The sequence below is a fragment of the Trematomus bernacchii genome, unplaced genomic scaffold (genome assembly GCF_902827165.1).
Source record: "Trematomus bernacchii unplaced genomic scaffold, fTreBer1.1, whole genome shotgun sequence".
NCBI lineage: Eukaryota > Metazoa > Chordata > Actinopteri > Perciformes > Nototheniidae > Trematomus > Trematomus bernacchii.
The window spans coordinates 18,052-35,000 of NW_022987523.1; the positions used below are offsets into that span (position 1 = coordinate 18,052).

At 42.1% G+C, this 16,949-nt stretch overlaps 1 protein-coding gene across 1 annotated transcript; it reads left to right on the plus strand.

The window, feature by feature from the left end:
* Positions 1–1,310: 1,310 nt before the first annotated feature.
* On the plus strand, positions 1,311–16,020 carry gpn1 (GPN-loop GTPase 1). Its single transcript, XM_034118392.1, is given in 16 exon segments — positions 1,311–1,505; positions 2,776–2,869; positions 2,981–3,087; positions 4,925–4,962; positions 5,055–5,115; positions 5,117–5,137; positions 5,408–5,502; positions 6,867–6,910; positions 8,342–8,490; positions 12,255–12,272; positions 12,274–12,312; positions 12,314–12,339; positions 12,536–12,575; positions 12,741–12,828; positions 14,265–14,369; positions 15,687–16,020. Coding segments are annotated over 16 exon segments (1,206 nt in total). The 5' UTR covers positions 1,311–1,331; the 3' UTR covers positions 15,794–16,020.
* The last annotated feature ends 929 nt before the right edge of the window (positions 16,021–16,949 follow it).

Here is a 16,949-nt window from a genome sequence, read left to right on the forward strand (position 1 = left end):
TCTTCCCGGGCTTCGACCCGACAACATGTGTGTTTCTGCTGCTCAATAAAGCCAACTTTGTACCATATGGGGCATTTCCACCGTGGCACGGAGCGCGGTTTAAGCGTGCCGTGTCGTGCCGGGCCCGTTTTTGGTTGCGCTTCCACTAGGCCTAGTTCCGGCCCTGGGGTACTTTTTCACCTCTTTTCTGGCCCGACAAAATCGTGGTTCTATCAGTGGCCAACAAACAGGGCTGAGTCGGGCTGAGTTTGCTAAACTAGAGAGAGAATCGCTGGCAAGGGGGCTACAACTACAACAAGATGAACATATTTGACCGTGATTTAATTGTAATACACGTTTCAAATGATGATGAAGTAACAACATACTGATACCGTTTAGTAAAAACCATGAATTAATGCTTTGACAAGTCTGCAGACAGACGGCAGGCGAAAATCCTTTTAAAATGCGTGTTTTCTAAATGGAGATTGGCTAAGCGCTAACGCAATATATGCTCCGACCGTCCACACTCACAACAACGGCCTACAGACATAATAAAGCAGCGACTGTATTCACCATGACACAGACAGTCTGTGGTTTGTACTTGTTTAACTTTTGTCTAGTTTCTGAACAGATATGAGGAGCTGTGAGCTCTGAGTGCTAACAGCTAACGGCTGTGTGTTTTTCTGGGGTTCTCATTGAAGATGACGTCACGGCTCCGCCTACACTGCGTTACTATAGTAACTACCCCAGTTCCTAAACTGTAATGGAAGCGCAGCATAAAGTGAGCGGCCCTAACAAGGCCCCGACGCGGCCTAGCAGTACCGAGCGAGGCCGAGGCCGACCGTGTCTGTGGTGGAAATGCGCCATTAGATACACCGCCTCCGACTCCCGTTTCTCTGCACTACAAGTTCGAAATATATCTCAAATAATGTATGCACTGTAATTTCCCCACATAAACATAACAGTCTGCAATGACTGTCATGACTTTCATGTCCCTTTAGGGGCTCCGCAGAAATATATCAAATAAAATTATAATATAACATATAATTCAATCACAAAATCTAACTTAAAAAATGACATATAAAGATTTGTAATATTAAAAAATATGTTTTAGTAAAATAATAAAAATAAAGTGATAAAAATAAGAATTAAATGCATTATTGTTTTCAAATATTTTTACATAAAACTTGAAAACAATATTGAATTAGAAATGTAGACAATAAACTAAATATACTAACTAAACTAAAATAAGGTATGTGGCTCCCTCTGGCGGTCACTAAGTGTACTCCGCCACCTCACATTTTGCGACGGTACTAGTGTCTTTACGGCAGTTCACCACAACATCAGACATCATGGCCTCCGCAGCTCCGGAGGATTTAACTGAGAACCGGGAGGGTTTAGCGGCCTCAGGAGACACCGGGACACCGGGGGAAGACACACGGACACCGGGGGCTGCTGCCCGGGACAAGCCGGTGTGTCTGATCGTGCTGGGGATGGCGGGATCCGGGAAAACAACCTTCGTTCAGGTGAGTTAGCATCGGGAGCTAACGGGAGCTATCGGGAGCTATCGAGAGCTAACGGGAGCTAGCTGCTTCTGCTAAGGGTGAAAAACAGTATATGAACACAGTGTCAATACAGTATTAAAAACGATATAAAAAATGGTATTGAAACGGTGTTAAAAATGGTATTAAAAACAGTATCAATACATTATTAAAAACAGTATAAAAACGGTATGAAAACAGTATGAAAACAGTATCAATACATTATTAAAAACAGTATTAGAACAGTAATAAATACAGTATTGTTGTGGCAATTCAGCACTCACAGCAGGAAATAATGAAACGGAGAGGAATCAATAAAACACAAACACAGATATAGTTGATTAATTATTATTTCGTTGTACAACAATCAATAATAACGCGGAAACACTACCTTGCACACAAGCAGTCAAATGGTGTAGTGGCCCCATGAGTACAACAATCACACAGCATAGCTACTGTAATGAACGCACACACATTTTTCCTAACCATGTTTAACTAGCACACGAATAGGGATGTTTTCCCTCTGAATGCATTACTACTTACTACGTCTTTAGGAGTAATTAAATAACAAAGACTTAACTGTATTATGACCTGAGGGCCTCTTTGTACTCCCTCTGACCTCGGCGTCAGCTCACTTTAAGTGAATACATCCATTGATAATTAGCCATGGGTCTCTCTAAATCTGGAAACTGTAACTCAACAACACACTTGGTATAGCTTACCATGTGACTAGGCATAAGACTGATATAACATTATCAATACAGTATTAGAACAGTTATAAATACAGTATAAATATAGTATTAAAAGCCGTATGAAAAACAGTATAAAACAGTATCAATACATTAAAAACAGTATTAATAGTATTGACACTGTTTTTAATACTATGTTGATTCAATTTCCCTATTATAACGGTATTAAATCAATGTTAAAACAGAGAGAGAGATCAATAAAACACAAACACAGATATGGTTGAGATTAATTATTATTTAGTTGCGCTACAACAATAATAATGTTTTACTAAAACCATAAAAATAAAAAAACATTTGAAAACAATTTTGAATAAAAAAATAAAAAATATATATGATCACAAATATTATTATATAATAAAATAATAACTGAAATAAGAAAAACATTATAACTAAATAATAACAAGATAACAAAATATTAAAATAATAATATAATATATAATTCAATCTAAAGGATAAGTGATGGTTGTTGTTTAGGATAAATAAGTGTTAGTTGTTGTTTCCTCCAGAGGCTGACGTCTTACCTTCACACTCGTAAATCTCCTCCTTACGTCATCAACCTGGACCCCGCCGTGCACGAGGTGCCCTTCCCTGCTAACATCGGTACACACACACACACACACACACACACACACACACACACACACACACACACACACACACACACACACACACACACACACACACACTTTCACTCTGTGTGTTTTCCTGCAGACATCAGAGACACGGTGAACTATAAGGAGGTGATGAAGCAATACGGACTCGGACCAAACGGAGGAATCGTCACGTCCCTCAACCTGTTCGCCACGCGCTTCGACCAGGTCTCAAAGAAAGCTCTGCACATTTTAAAGAGGCTCTATTCTGCTTTTCTGTAATGTGTTCTATAGGTTTCAGTGCTTTCTCTAAATCTCCAAATTCTGACTTTTCTGAATACTTTACATTTTTAATAATCCCTGGTCCCCGGCTTGATCTTCAATCTCAGGATCCATGTATTTCTGATCCTCTCCAGAATGGAAGTAGTCAAAACTAAAAAAGATAATTTGTTGGTATTTTTCCTAAAAATCTCAAAATTCTGACTTTTTCTCAAAAATCTGACCTTTTCTCAAAGATCTTAAAATTCGGACTTTTTCTCAAAATCTCAAAAATCTGACTTTTTCTCAAAATCTCAGAAATCTGACTTTTTCTCAAAAATGTTAATAATCCCTGGTCCCCGGCTTGAGCTTCAATCTCAGGATCCATGTATTTGTGATCCTCTCCAGAATGGAAGTAGTCATCACATACAGAGCATCAACTAGTTCCTGAACAGTGTCCTTCACATGCTGATATCCAAGAGAGGGAGTTACACAGTCACAAGATGGAGGAATAGAAAGCAGTATTCAATGTTTACTTCAGATTAGCTCCACGTCAGAAATGAGCATGCTTGTCATATGTCTATCTCCATAGAGGCTGAATCATCATGTTAATCACATAGCTATCATATGCCTCAAACAGTCCTGATGCTCTTCTAGGTAATCATACATCCTGTCATGTTCACAGCTACAGTTGGGATACCTTTGTTAGCATGTTACTCTCATGTTGGAAGAGGACGTTCAGTATTTTCCCAACCATAAGTATGCACACGTTATTAATAACACAATAAGTAAAAAACTAAATAGCAGATATGTACACCATGGTAATATTGCATGTAATAGCCGACAGCAAAGCACGATTATATCTTTAAATTAAAGTGGACCTATCATGCTATATTTAAAGTGGACCTATCATGCTATATTGAATAATATAGAGTAGGACCATACCTATATAAGGCATATTTATACTTTTTTTTTTTTCAAAATACCAAACAGATCATGCATTTTAGCCATGCCTCATTTCGCTCAATTTTGACAATTTTTAGCTCTGTTTTAGCAAGGGCAGATTCAGTGAGAACAGCACCACCTACTTGGCCTGGCATATGTACTACAGCGTCTCCAGCGCTTTCGAACGGCAATGGCCGTGGCTGTCTCCTCCTGATTGGTGGAGTTGGCCCAATAGCCGTAGCGCCCACCGTCCTGACGTCAGGACAGTGTTCAAATCTGGATCAGTTTTTATCAGATCCGTTGCAGCCCCTTTTTTAGAGATTTGGGTATGGAGGAAAATAGAGAGGGTTGTGTTTTCTGACACTTGGTGAGTTCCCTGGAACACCGGGGACACATATTCATGTAGAAAAGACGTACTAAAGTGCATTTTGCATGATAGGTCCCCTTTAAATGAAAACTTCTTCAACTCCGGCTGGTTCCTCTCTGTAAGGGAGCGCTTGTTTTCATACGGCGTGGCGGAGAAAGTATTATAAAAGCATTTATTATAAACATTTACATTGTTGAATACGTGCGAGGCTGATGACGGAGGAGCGTTGGGCCTGCCGGATATTATTACAAACATTCAAGCTGTTAGCATTACTGGATATTTGATCAAAAGTGACCCCGAAAAGCGCTTCATTGTCGAAGTGTAAAACAAGTCCTGATAAAGTGATCTGATGCTGTGTTCCTCAGTATGAAAACATTATTAAAAACAGTATCAATGCAGTATAACAATGTTTACAAAAACTGTACAGACATTTGATTAAAAGCAGTTATAAACACGGTATTAGAAACAGTATAAATGATGATGTGCGTTCCTCAGGTGATGCAGTTCTTAGAGAAGAAGCAGCAGAACCACCGGTCAGTATTCACCTGTAAACTACTATAATATCAACATTTAATTTAAATCAGGTCAGTCACATCCTGCTTGTGATGACCTTTGACCCCTGCAGGTACGTCCTGATCGACACCCCCGGGTCAGATTTGAGGGTCTTCACCTGGTCTGCGTCAGGAAACCATCATCACTGAGACTCTGGTGAGCATCTGTATTTATGGATGTTTTCAAAGTCTGTTTATTTTCCAATATGTTTTTCAGGCCTCTTTCCAAAATGAATACTAAGCTCTAAAAAACATAAACCAAATACATTTAGGTAAACAAAATGTTTGAAATATATTTGATTTTTATACACATTTATTTCAGCGTTCTTCAATAAACATTTTTTAGTTATGCATTCATTTTCTATGTTTGATATTTAAATGTTATTTTCAGTTCAGTATTCAAGTATTTATTAGGAATATGTTGCAGGCGTCGTCCTTCCCCTGCGTCGTGGTCTACGTCATGGACACCACCCGCAGCGTGAGCCCCGTCACCTTCATGAGCAACATGCTGTACGCCTGCAGGTGTGTGTGTGTGTGTGTGTGTGTGTGTGTGTGTGTGTGTGTGTGTGTGTGTGTGTGTGTGTTGTGTGTGTGTGTGTGTGTGTGTGTGTGTGTGTGTGTGTGTGTGGTGTGTGTGTGTGTGTGTGTGTGTGTGTGTGTGTGTGTGTGTGTGGTGTGTGGTGTGTGTGTGGGTGTGTGTGCTGTGTGTGTGGTGTGTGTGTGTGTGTGGTGTGTGTGTGTGTGTGTGTGTGGTGTGTGTGTGTGTGTGTGTGTGTGTGTGTGTGTGTGTGTTTGTGTGCATTCTGTTATGATAGTGTCGTTCGTTTTGGTGCACTCCGGGGATTAAACGAATTTCGTCTACTTGGGAATACACATAACTACGGCAGAACCAGATTTGTGTAAATTACTGTTCATGGTAATTTGAAACAAAAGCCAGTTCAACAGACTCCTGGAATATGTTGAGTTACCCGGCTTACAACCCTAACAAACGCGATCTCGCCTAAGCGGGTCATACGCAGCTGGTTATCCACTCCGTACAATCAACCAGGGTTTCTCCGTCCGGCTGAGAGCGCGCTCACGTGAAAGGGGCGGGGTTAGCAACATTTGACCAATCACAAACATGGAGAAGCGTGCTGACTCTAGCTCTACACCCCTGGCCAAAATGTCCCTAAAATGAAGTCTGAGTTTGAAATATATCTCAAGTAATGTATGCACTGCTATTTCCCCACATAGACATAACAGTCTGCAATGAAACGTCTGTCTCCTGTGCGCTCCACTTCCTACTTGGCGCACCGGTAACTTTCTCGTTTGCACTAAATACTTTTTTTTTCTCTCCATGAACCTTTATTTATTTGACCATCTCTCCTACACCTCCTCTGCTAAACTGTGACAGAAATCTGTGAATAGAAACTCAAACTAAATTCATAAAACTCTCTTTCCAACACCAGAACTGAGCGCCTCTTAAATAATTAGCAAATAAATCATCCTGAGAAAATATGAAGTGATTTAAATGTGAAATATAAACATTGAGCTGTTTTTCATTCAGGAATGATGATGTGATTTGTTTAAGTTACATCCAGCAGGGGGCTGCTAACAGACCAGATCATAATAATTACAGTAGTATAATTGTTGGTCACAGTTAATAAATAAAACATATGTTGCTGTTTATAATAAAAATACAACTAACATGAATTAAATGAGATAATAATGGACCATGTGGACAAAGTCAATATGTTTTTAAAACAATATCAGTTGCATCTATTCTTTCTATATCTGTTAACAATTTAAAACCCTTTTCTAAGAGTAGAGTGAATGTGTAATAATTATATTTTATATCTGTGGAGTTTCTCCAGAGAGTTTTTCAGCTCTTGTGTTTCCTCCTCCAGTATTCTCTACAAGACCAAGCTGCCCTTCATCGTCGCCATGAACAGGTGAGGGGGGACTGTGGAGATGCTTTAGAATCAATAATACTTTATTATTGTGGGAGGAGGGGGGGGGGGGGGGGGGATTAGAGTTGCAATAAAAAGTTATTTATACAAAAAAAAAATGTGTTTAAAACAATATCTGCAGTGGTGTATTGTTAATAATTAAGATATGCATTGCACAGTTCAGTTTGTTGTGCTGTTGTTTTTATCTCACAGAAATATATATTAAAAATAGTCAAAAAGAATTGCAATGAAAAGTTATTTATATAAAAAAAGAGGAATCTGTATATTCTCTAAATGTGTTGTCCTGTTGTTCTTTACGTCTCTGACGAACTGTTTCCTCTCAGTTTGTTGTGATGTTTATTTCTCTAATCAGCTGAGGCCTCTACTAAGAATCCAGTTCAACATAGCAGCATTCAACCAATCACAAACATGGACAAGCGTACTGACAGCGCAGCGTCATACTTCCTGAATGAAAAGTGAACTTTAATATTAGTCAAATATGAAGAAGTTAAACTTTAAACATCCATGACTTAAAACACTTTATCCAGGATCAAAGCCACATAGCTGCACCTGCAAGGTGAATACAGCTGGTAAAGAAAAAGTGTTGAATGCGTACATTAACAGGTTATGAAATCACTACTGCCCCGTCTAAGACACGATCTGACTTTAATTACATTAGACTCGAGTGTTTCGTCAACTTAATGTGTTGCTTAAAATAATACTTCTGCATACAGTATGTGACACTGTGAGTGTTGCACGGCCAGATACGGCTCAGCTGACTCAGATAAGGAGATATATGATACATTATGAATGGTGATATGATATGAATGATAATGGGACACATCTACGTCTGCACTCACAGTGCCGCGGACTGTACTTAATGTTACTCTGATCCGGTTACTTATGTTGTGGCAGATATTTAAGTAAGCTTTCTTAACGCTAATGTTATAATAGTCAGATTGCTCTGAAGATGGGAGGGGATATTCTATTAATGTTCACGTTCACACAATCAGTTGATTTTTGCCGGCCGTCTTTCCTGTAACGGCAGTTTTTCTGTATTTTCTCTATCCTGTAATATGACTTGATAGCTTTAAACTCCGCACACGGAGCTCTGATTGGTCAGCAGGCGGTGCTTTCACTGAGTTGATCTCTTAGCCTGCCACCTAACCTGCTCCGGAGCAGGTTAGCCGCTCAGCATAAGTTACCATGGAGATCTAGCCCGCTAAAAAGAGAACCAGCGTCGTAGGACCGGAAAGCAAGAGTTCACCCTGAAGTTAGCCGCTAAGCGGAAATCTGGCTTCGTCGTACAGGCCTCTGGTGTCTCTCAGTTTGTTGTGTTGTTTATTGTTTATCTCTCTCTAATCAGCTGTTGTCTCTCAGTTTGTTGTTGTTTTGTTGTTGTTTACGTCTCTGATCAGCTGTTGTCTCTGTTCAGACGGACATCATCGAGCACAGCTTCGCCGTTGAGTGGATGCAGGACTTTGAGGTTTTCCAGGACGCTCTGAACCAGGAGACGTCGTACGTTGGAAACCTGACGCGCTCCATGAGCCTCGTGCTCGACGAGTTCTACTCCAACCTGCGGGTGAGTGGGAGTTCAATCAGGACGCAGTGTTCATTTTAGTCTTACCCCTAGATTCCACTGGGTCCGTCTGCGTCGCGTTACGGCTGAACCGCGACGTTCGCAAAGATCGTGGCCACTCTAGTCAATGGGTGCTATTCCACCAGACGCGCCACGTTACGGCCCAGAAGCGTGTCGCCGCTGGGCTCCGCTCAAAATAGGATTCAAGTCTATTTTTCGACGCGAGGGCGTTGGCATCACACCAGGCAGGAAGTGGACCGGTCAGAGCATCCGGCCCATCCCCAAAATAAACTAATTTTGCAGACCCTATCCCTCCGTAGTCTTTCAAGTAGGAGGAGAAATGCCAGCGTTCTCCTCCGGTTTACAGGCACTGTGTAAATTATATATATAGAATAATTATGATGATGAATGCATTTTTTTACCACTAAAATAGAGCAACCTTTGATTCATGTCGTTTATAACTGGAATATTACAGTTATTATTAACTTTGTCTGTACAAAGTAGCCTGTCCAGGAAATATGCCCAAATCAACAAAAACTGCGAGCCGGCAGGCAAGACGCTCCCGCTTCTGAAATGCTTCTGAAACGCGCCTGGTAGGGTATGACGCCGGAGGAGGCCGGACCAAAACCGCGACGCAGACGGACCCGGTGGAATCGAGGGGTTAGTCTTTAGTCGTGGTCCTTCAGAAGCGAGGCAAGAGTCCTTCCTGGCATTCGGAGAACGAAGAATGGAACAGGCTAGCAAGTGTGCAGGTGTGCGTCACATGAGAGGCCCCGTCTTATATTTTCCGCCAAAGATTTTGGAAATTGTTTTGTGCGCAAAGCATTGTGGGGATTTTAAGACCGCGGAGGTACGAAGTACGCCGGCCTCGGTAGAATTATCCTGGACATTGGAACAGTCCTTCGGCGGGACTCGATGACGTAGCATCCTTGAATAGTGGCTCTGGAGCAGCTTTACTCGACATTTAGAAACACCCAGAGAGGCCCCCCACACAGAGAGAGAGAGTGTAGGCCCCCCCCCCCCCCCCCCCACAGAGAGAGAGAGTGTTAGGCCCCCCCCCCCCCACACAGAGAGAGAGAGTGTTAGGCCCCCCCCCCCACACAGAGAGAGAGAGGTGTTAGGCCCCCCCCCCACAACAGAGAGAGAGAGTGTTAGGCCCCCCCCCCCCCACACAGAGAGAGAGAGTGTTAGGCCCCCCCCCCCACACAGAGAGAGAGAGAGTGTTAGGCCCCCCCCCCCCACACAGAGAGAGAGAGTGTTAGGCCCCCCCCCCACGAAGAGACAGAGAGAGAGAGAGTGTTAGGCCCCCCCCCCACACAGAGAGAGAGTGTTAGGCCCCCCCCCCCACACAGAGAGAGAGAGTGTTAGGCCCCCCCCCCCCACACAGAGAGGAGAGAGTGTTAGCCCCCCCCCCCCACACAGAGAGAGAGAGTGTTAGCCCCCCCCCCCCACACAGAGAGAGGAGTGTAGGTAGGCCCCCCCCCCCACACAGAGAGAGAGAGTGTTAGGCCCCCCCCCACACAGAGAGAGAGAGAGAGTGTTAGGCCCCCCCCCCCCACACAGAAGAGAGAGTGTTAGCCCCCCCCCCCCACACAGAGAGAGAGAGTGTTAGGCCCCCCCCCCCCACCACAAGAGAGAGAGAGTGTTAGCCCCCCCCACACAGAGAGAGAGAGAGAGAGAGTGTATCCCCCCCCCCCCACACACAGAGAGAGAGTGTTAGGCCCCCCCCCCCCACACAGAGCGAGAGAGTGTTAGGCCCCCCCCCACACAGAGAGAGAGAGTGTTAGGCCCCCCCCCCACACTGAGAGAGAGAGGTTAGGCCCCCCCCCCACACAGAGAGAGAGAGTGTTAGCCCCCCCCCCCCCCACACAGAGAGAGTGTTAGCCCCCCCCCCACACAGAGAGAGAGAGTGTTAGGCCCCCCCCCCACACAGGAGAGAGAGAGTGTTAGGCCCCCCCCCCCCACAGAGAGAGAGAGTGTTAGCCCCCCCCCCCCACACAGAGAGAGAGAGTGTTAGGCCCCCCCCCCCACACAGAGAGAGAGAGTGTTAGGCCCCCCCCCACCACACAGAGAGAGAGAGTGTTAGGCCCCCCCCCACACAGAGAGAGAGAGTGTTAGGCCCCCCCCCCCACACAGAGAGAGAGAGTGTTAGGCCCCCCCCCCCACAAGAGAGAGAGAGTGTTAGGCCCCCCCCCACACAGAGAGAGAGAGAGTGTTAGGCCCCCCCCCCCCACACAGAGAGGAGAGAGAGACGAGAGTAGAGAGGTGAGAGTTAGGCCCCCCCCCCCACACGAGAGAGAGTGTTAGGCCCCCCCCCCACACAGAGAGAGAGAGTGTTAGGCCCCCCCCCCACAGAGAGAGAGAGTGTTAGGCCCCCCCCCACACAGAGAGAGAGAGAGAGAGAGAGAGAGAGAGAGAGAGAGTGTAGGCCCCCCCCCCCACACAGAGAGAGAGAGTGTTAGGCCCCCCCCCCACACAGAGAGAGAGAGTGTTAGGCCCCCCCCCCCACACCCCCCCCCCCCCACACAGAGAGAGAGTGTTAGGCCCCACCCCCCCACACAGAGAGAGTAGACGTGTTTAGGGAACCCAAACATCCCTACCACATCTTCCATCCTCAGCGTACCAAAACAAAGAGAGACGGATGCGACCGAGCTGTTAGGCCCCCCCCCCCCACACAGACGATAGGAGCGTGTTAGGCCCCACCCCCCCCCCACCCACACAGAGAGAGAGAGTGTTAGGCCCCCCCCCCACACACGAGCTGAGAGAGTGTTAGGCCCCCCCCCCCCCCCACTAATGAGGAGAGAGAGTGTTAGGCCCCCCCCCCCACACAGAGAGAGAGAAGTGTTAGGCCCCCCCCCCCAACAGCCGCTAGAGAGAGAGTGTTCGGCCCCCCCCCTCACACAGAGCGAGAGGTGTTAGGCCCCCCCCCCCACACAGAGAGAGAGAGGGTTATGCCCCGTTGGGCGAAATCAACACTGTTAAGACTATTACACGTGTATTAATGTTATTATAAGGCAAGGAAGTGGAAGTGGAAATGTTGCAAATTAATGCTTTAAATAATATATTAAAGTTGAAAAGTTTAACGGTGAGCATTCGAATAAAACGATGAAATAAATTGAAAATGTGCAATAAAATAATACGATTAAAAAGCGTTGACAATATATACAAATATAAGAGTTTATAGTTACATTTTGCAATAACAATGTTTAATAGAATAAAAATGTATGCAAACACAAGACTGATTGAAAAAAGGAAAAAAGAGAGAATGTATTTTAATTAAACCAAAAAGATGAATAAATAAAAATACTGTACATTAAAAATATTCCTATAAAGTAAGTAGAAAACAATTAATGAATAAGTTGCAATAAAAATAGAATAATATTTAAAAAAAGACAAAAGTATTTAATAGAATAAGAAAATTATAATATAAACAGAAAATGTTTAAGAAAAATGCAAATTAACATTATATATAATATATATATATATATATATATATATATATATATATATATATTAATATATATATACTCAAGACAGTGTTCAATAAAAAGTTAAATAAATTCAAATACATTACAAATATGTATATATAGTACATACAAGTACAAATATGCAACAAAAATGGTAAATACATAATTTAGATAAACAGGAGAAATAGAACATTGTTATACAAACAGAAAATGTTGCAATAAAATTTAAATAGAAATAAACATATTTACACAAAGTTAGAATTTAGAGATGTGAAATATCATGACCCTCTCTCTCCTCAGGTGGTGGGCGTGTCTGCGGGTGACGGGAAGTGGACTGGACGAGCTGTTCGTGCAGGTCGAGGAAAGCTGCAGACGAATACGAGAGGTCGCTGAAAACACATCTCATTTAATGTCATTTAGAAAGATCTCGAGCAGCTGAGTCACTCCTCTGAAGGGAAAACTACATCTCCAATGCACTCTGAAATAACTGAAACTAAATTGTATCTTTTTTAATCTCAATATGTGAAAAAGATAATATGGTCTAATTTAAAAAAGCTGAACTTCTCCTCCTTTTCCCTCAGGGAATATCGACCAGAATATGAAAGACTCCGCAAACAGCTGGTGAGTTCATCAAATAACAAAAACATTCATTTATAGTGCCGTTAACAGAGAGCGATTGTTTTGTCAAAGATAAAGAAAATACCTTTGTTTTAACAGCCATGGTTATAATGATTAGTTAAGTGTAGTTACTCTGATTAGTGTAAACAAGTGGCTTGTTGTGTTCAGCTGGACGCTCAGAGCAAGAAGCAGCAGGATCAGATGGAGCGACTCAGGAAGGATCTGGGAGCCGTGGATATGAACACGCCTAAAACAGGTAGAGGTTCAAACACATCACACAGAAACACTAACATACGGTATGGACTAAAGCATTGGAGCAGGAACGAGACTAAAGTCTGGGGAAAGTAAATTGTGAGAAGAAAATCTGAGAAGTTACGGGGACCGTCCACACAGCAGCGTTTAAAAAATCTTGTGAAACGCTTCTGCCCATTCACTTTGAATGGGGCGACGTCACTTTGCCTCACTTTTCGCCGAAATGCATTGTGGGCAGGCGAGCGGAGATTTTCAGGATTTTGAGGATTCAAAGTTGAGCAATGTTCAACTTTTGAAGCTGAGGTGGAAGCGTCAGCCAATCAAATCCCGTGTACGCAAATCTGACAGTTCAAGCTCTAGCCAATCAAACGGCATGTATGCTGGGAGAGACATACCACAGGTCATTTCCTCATATTCCAAAACATGGAGGAGAAATTAGCGGTAGGGAATCACCCGGTGCTTTATGACCAGACCCTATTTACCTACCGGGATACAAACCGGAGGAGCCAGGCATGGAGGGAGGTGGCAGAGACAGTGGTATGTTTTCGCCTGTTTGGGGAGTTTATATCCAGTTTACTTCGGGCTTTTTTGCTTCGTATGTCGCGGGCGGGAGATTCATGTGATTGGTTGTTCGTGCCTTGCTCGCAAAAAATCCTCAAGCTTCAGATACGCCCACCTCCAAGATTTTTTTAACGCTGCTGTGTAGACGTACCGTTAGTTATGAGGAAAAAGTACATTTTTGAAAAAAGTCAAAATTCTATAAACATTTTAATTATTCGAAAAAAATACCAAAGTAGAAACATTTTGGAAAAGGTCAATTCCTAGAAGAAAATCCAAATCATGATTATTATTATTATTATTACTATTATGAGAAAAAAGAAACAATTCTGAGTAAGTAAACATACTGAGAAAAAGTTAGTTTGAGAAAAAAGTCAAAATTATGAGAAAAACTGAAATTATGAGAAAAAAAGTACATTTTTGGAAAAATAAAATCAAAATTCTTGGAAAAATCTAAAGATTCTGAGGAAAAAGTAAATTGTGAGTAGAAAGACATTTTATAATAGAAAAAGGTAAATTGAGAATGGGCAAACATTCCCACCGTTATCTCCAGAAGATTGTAGAAATCTGAAAAGCTGTTGAAGCTGCAAACGTCTGACCAACTTCATATTAAAGCCTGAGAATCTGGAATGTCATAAAAGCTCCCGTCGGTAAGTATTGTAAAGTGACTATATTTTATTCCATTCTATTTCAATGTAAATACTGCTTTATTTAATTTGTATTCATTCCTTTATTTTACTATATTTTTTATTATTTTTAAATGTTATTATTACTTTTATGTCTGCACCATGACACCACGCCGAATTCCTCGTACGTGTCCTGTACCTGGGGATGAACCTGATTCTGAATCAACTCTAATTATTCCTGATGTTATTCATAAAGACGGCGTTGACATTGCGGGGCCCAGTGACCTCATCATGAACCGTGGTAACCCTGACGACAGCGAGGAAGACGAGGACAGCGACACGGACGACATCGACCACGGAGGTGAGAAATAAACAGTATACGCTGTACTACTACAAACAAGAATACTTGTACTAAAACACACGTCCACACTGTAAAAACACACAACTATACGCTTTTAAAAAACAAGTACTACGCGTAAACAGAAACCCTTTTTATAATTTAACACACATAAATATGCTGTAAAATGTTAATACTGTAAGAAAAAAACACAACTCTGTAAAAACACAAAAACATTTGTATAAATTGTTAAAGATGTATACACTGTCATAAATCACTATGAACACTGTAAAAAATCATTATGATCACTGTATACACTGTAAAAAACAAAATCATTATGATCACTGTATACACTGTAAAAAACAAAATCATTATGAACACTGTATACACTGTAAAAAACAAAAAAATTATGATCACTGTATACACTGTAAAAAACAAAATCATTATGCACTGTAAAAAACAAAATCATTATGAACACTGTATACTGTATACCAGTGGCGTAGCTGCACGTCTGGCCCACCCACAGCCAATCAGTGCGTCATAGCGAATTTGACATTCCTGACATGCGGCAAACTCTGGGGCAGAGCCGGGAAGCCCAGAAGGAAGTGCCACAAACTGCAGTTCATCTAGTGGCCGACAGGGGATGGATGCAGAAAGGAGCCATTTCCATAGACCCCCAACTTTACAGCAGAAATAAACATGTTCCTAGCCTGGATCCAATAAAGCTTATTCTGGATATAGTTAGATTCCACCTTCATGACAATGGAATAGGGAGTGCATTTTTTTTTAGCGTGAGCAAATTAGTAAGTAAAGTAAGTTTTGCCGTGAGTGAATGAAAGTCTTATTTCTTCTTGAGGTCTGCAGTGAAGCGTGTACACATGTGCTGAATATGAAAACACTCTCAGTGTGTGCCCACTGTGCGACTGGCAAGGATAAACAACCTGTGGCCGAAGAGCCAGTCCTTTGGAAGTCAGTTTTACATTCTGAGGCCGCCGTGCCTATGTTTGTGTTTTCACTGCTAGTTTATGCTTATGTTTAATTAGTGCATTCAAAAATAAATAAAATCATTAATGAAGTTTCGGCTCAGACCCCACGCTTAGTAAGTCTCCCCCTGGCCCACCTACATTTCTCCAGGCCCACCAACACAATCATTCCTGGCTACGCCACTGCTGTATACACTCTAGAAAAGCACTATGAACACTGTAAAAACAAACTTAGGTACAGTGTGAAGAAACACACTTGAACTCTGAAAAAAAACACAGTTATACACTAAATGAAAATCCAAGTATACTCTTTGAAAAAACACACACTTGAAATCTGAAGGTCATCCTTTTTTTTCAGCAACGGAGGAGAGCAAAGAGACGGACGCCTTCGGAAACTTCCTGAAGGACAGGAAGGAAGTGATTCAGGTCCGAAACAGGAAGTGTGGGACCCCCGAGGACCCGTGACCTCTAACCTTTGACCCCTGACCTCTAACCCAGAATCTCTGGAAACTGCAGAACGTTTTCCTCTCCCACTTCCTGTTTGATCAGGTGACCTGGCTCGGTGAAGCTGATTGGCTGCTCCTTCCCCTTAAAGAAGTTATATTTTTATACGGAAGACTCTTCTCTTCTGCTCTTCTTTAATCGTTTTTCTTTAATGTTTGTAAAAGCACTGAATGGATGACCTGCGAAATAAAAGTGAGCTTTAAGTTCAGATTTGGTTTGAATTTAAACGTCTTTTTGTGACTTTGCACCGTTCTCATGATCCCAGCTCTAGATATAGAGCTCTATATCTAGAGCTCTCTAGCTCTATATAGCTAGAGAGCTCTAGATATATAACTCTATATAGCTAGAGAGCTCTAGCAAATATAAACAACAATCATTTATCAACTCACACATTCAAAATGTCTTTATTTTATTTGCATTTTAAGAATGTATTATTTAAATAACTAGATAACAATCCGTAAGTCAAAATAAATGTAAAAAAAAAAGGGAAAAATAAAGACATCCAGAGATTTGGTGGCTTTAAAAACGCTATTAAACTGAACAGGTTTAAAACTAATTCAATGAGAATAAGATGTATCTGGAACAGTGAGGCTTTTCTTGCTATGTCGTTGCAGAAAAGGGGCAATTCACTCAGATTTAAAATAATAGTTTTTACTTATTTGTGCAAATGTTCTGTCTGCAGAAGCCCAGAGATCCTAAAGCAATCCTCTACACACAAAACATCCTTTATTAAGTATTTTAAAGGTCTCCTATTATACTGTTTCTCATCAATATATCACAGGTCTCAGATATATACAGAGCCTGTCTCTGATTGGCTGAAACACCAAACAGATCATTGCAGCATTACCCATAATCCCCTCTGTTTCAGCCCTGTTTCCAAAGTGCTGATTCTCTGTCTGTTACTTTAGATGAAAATAAGGAGCCCCTCCCCACGCCCCTCTGAGAGAGATTTGGTTACAAAGAACTCAATGGTGCTCTAGGAGGAGATTCAGGTGATAAGGTGGGGGGGGGGGTTACCTTGGTTGCTGATTGGCTAATGGTTACACAAGACAAAACATCACTATGACATCACAAAGTGGCCAAAATCTGATCAGCTCATTTTCAGACAGGTTTTTAT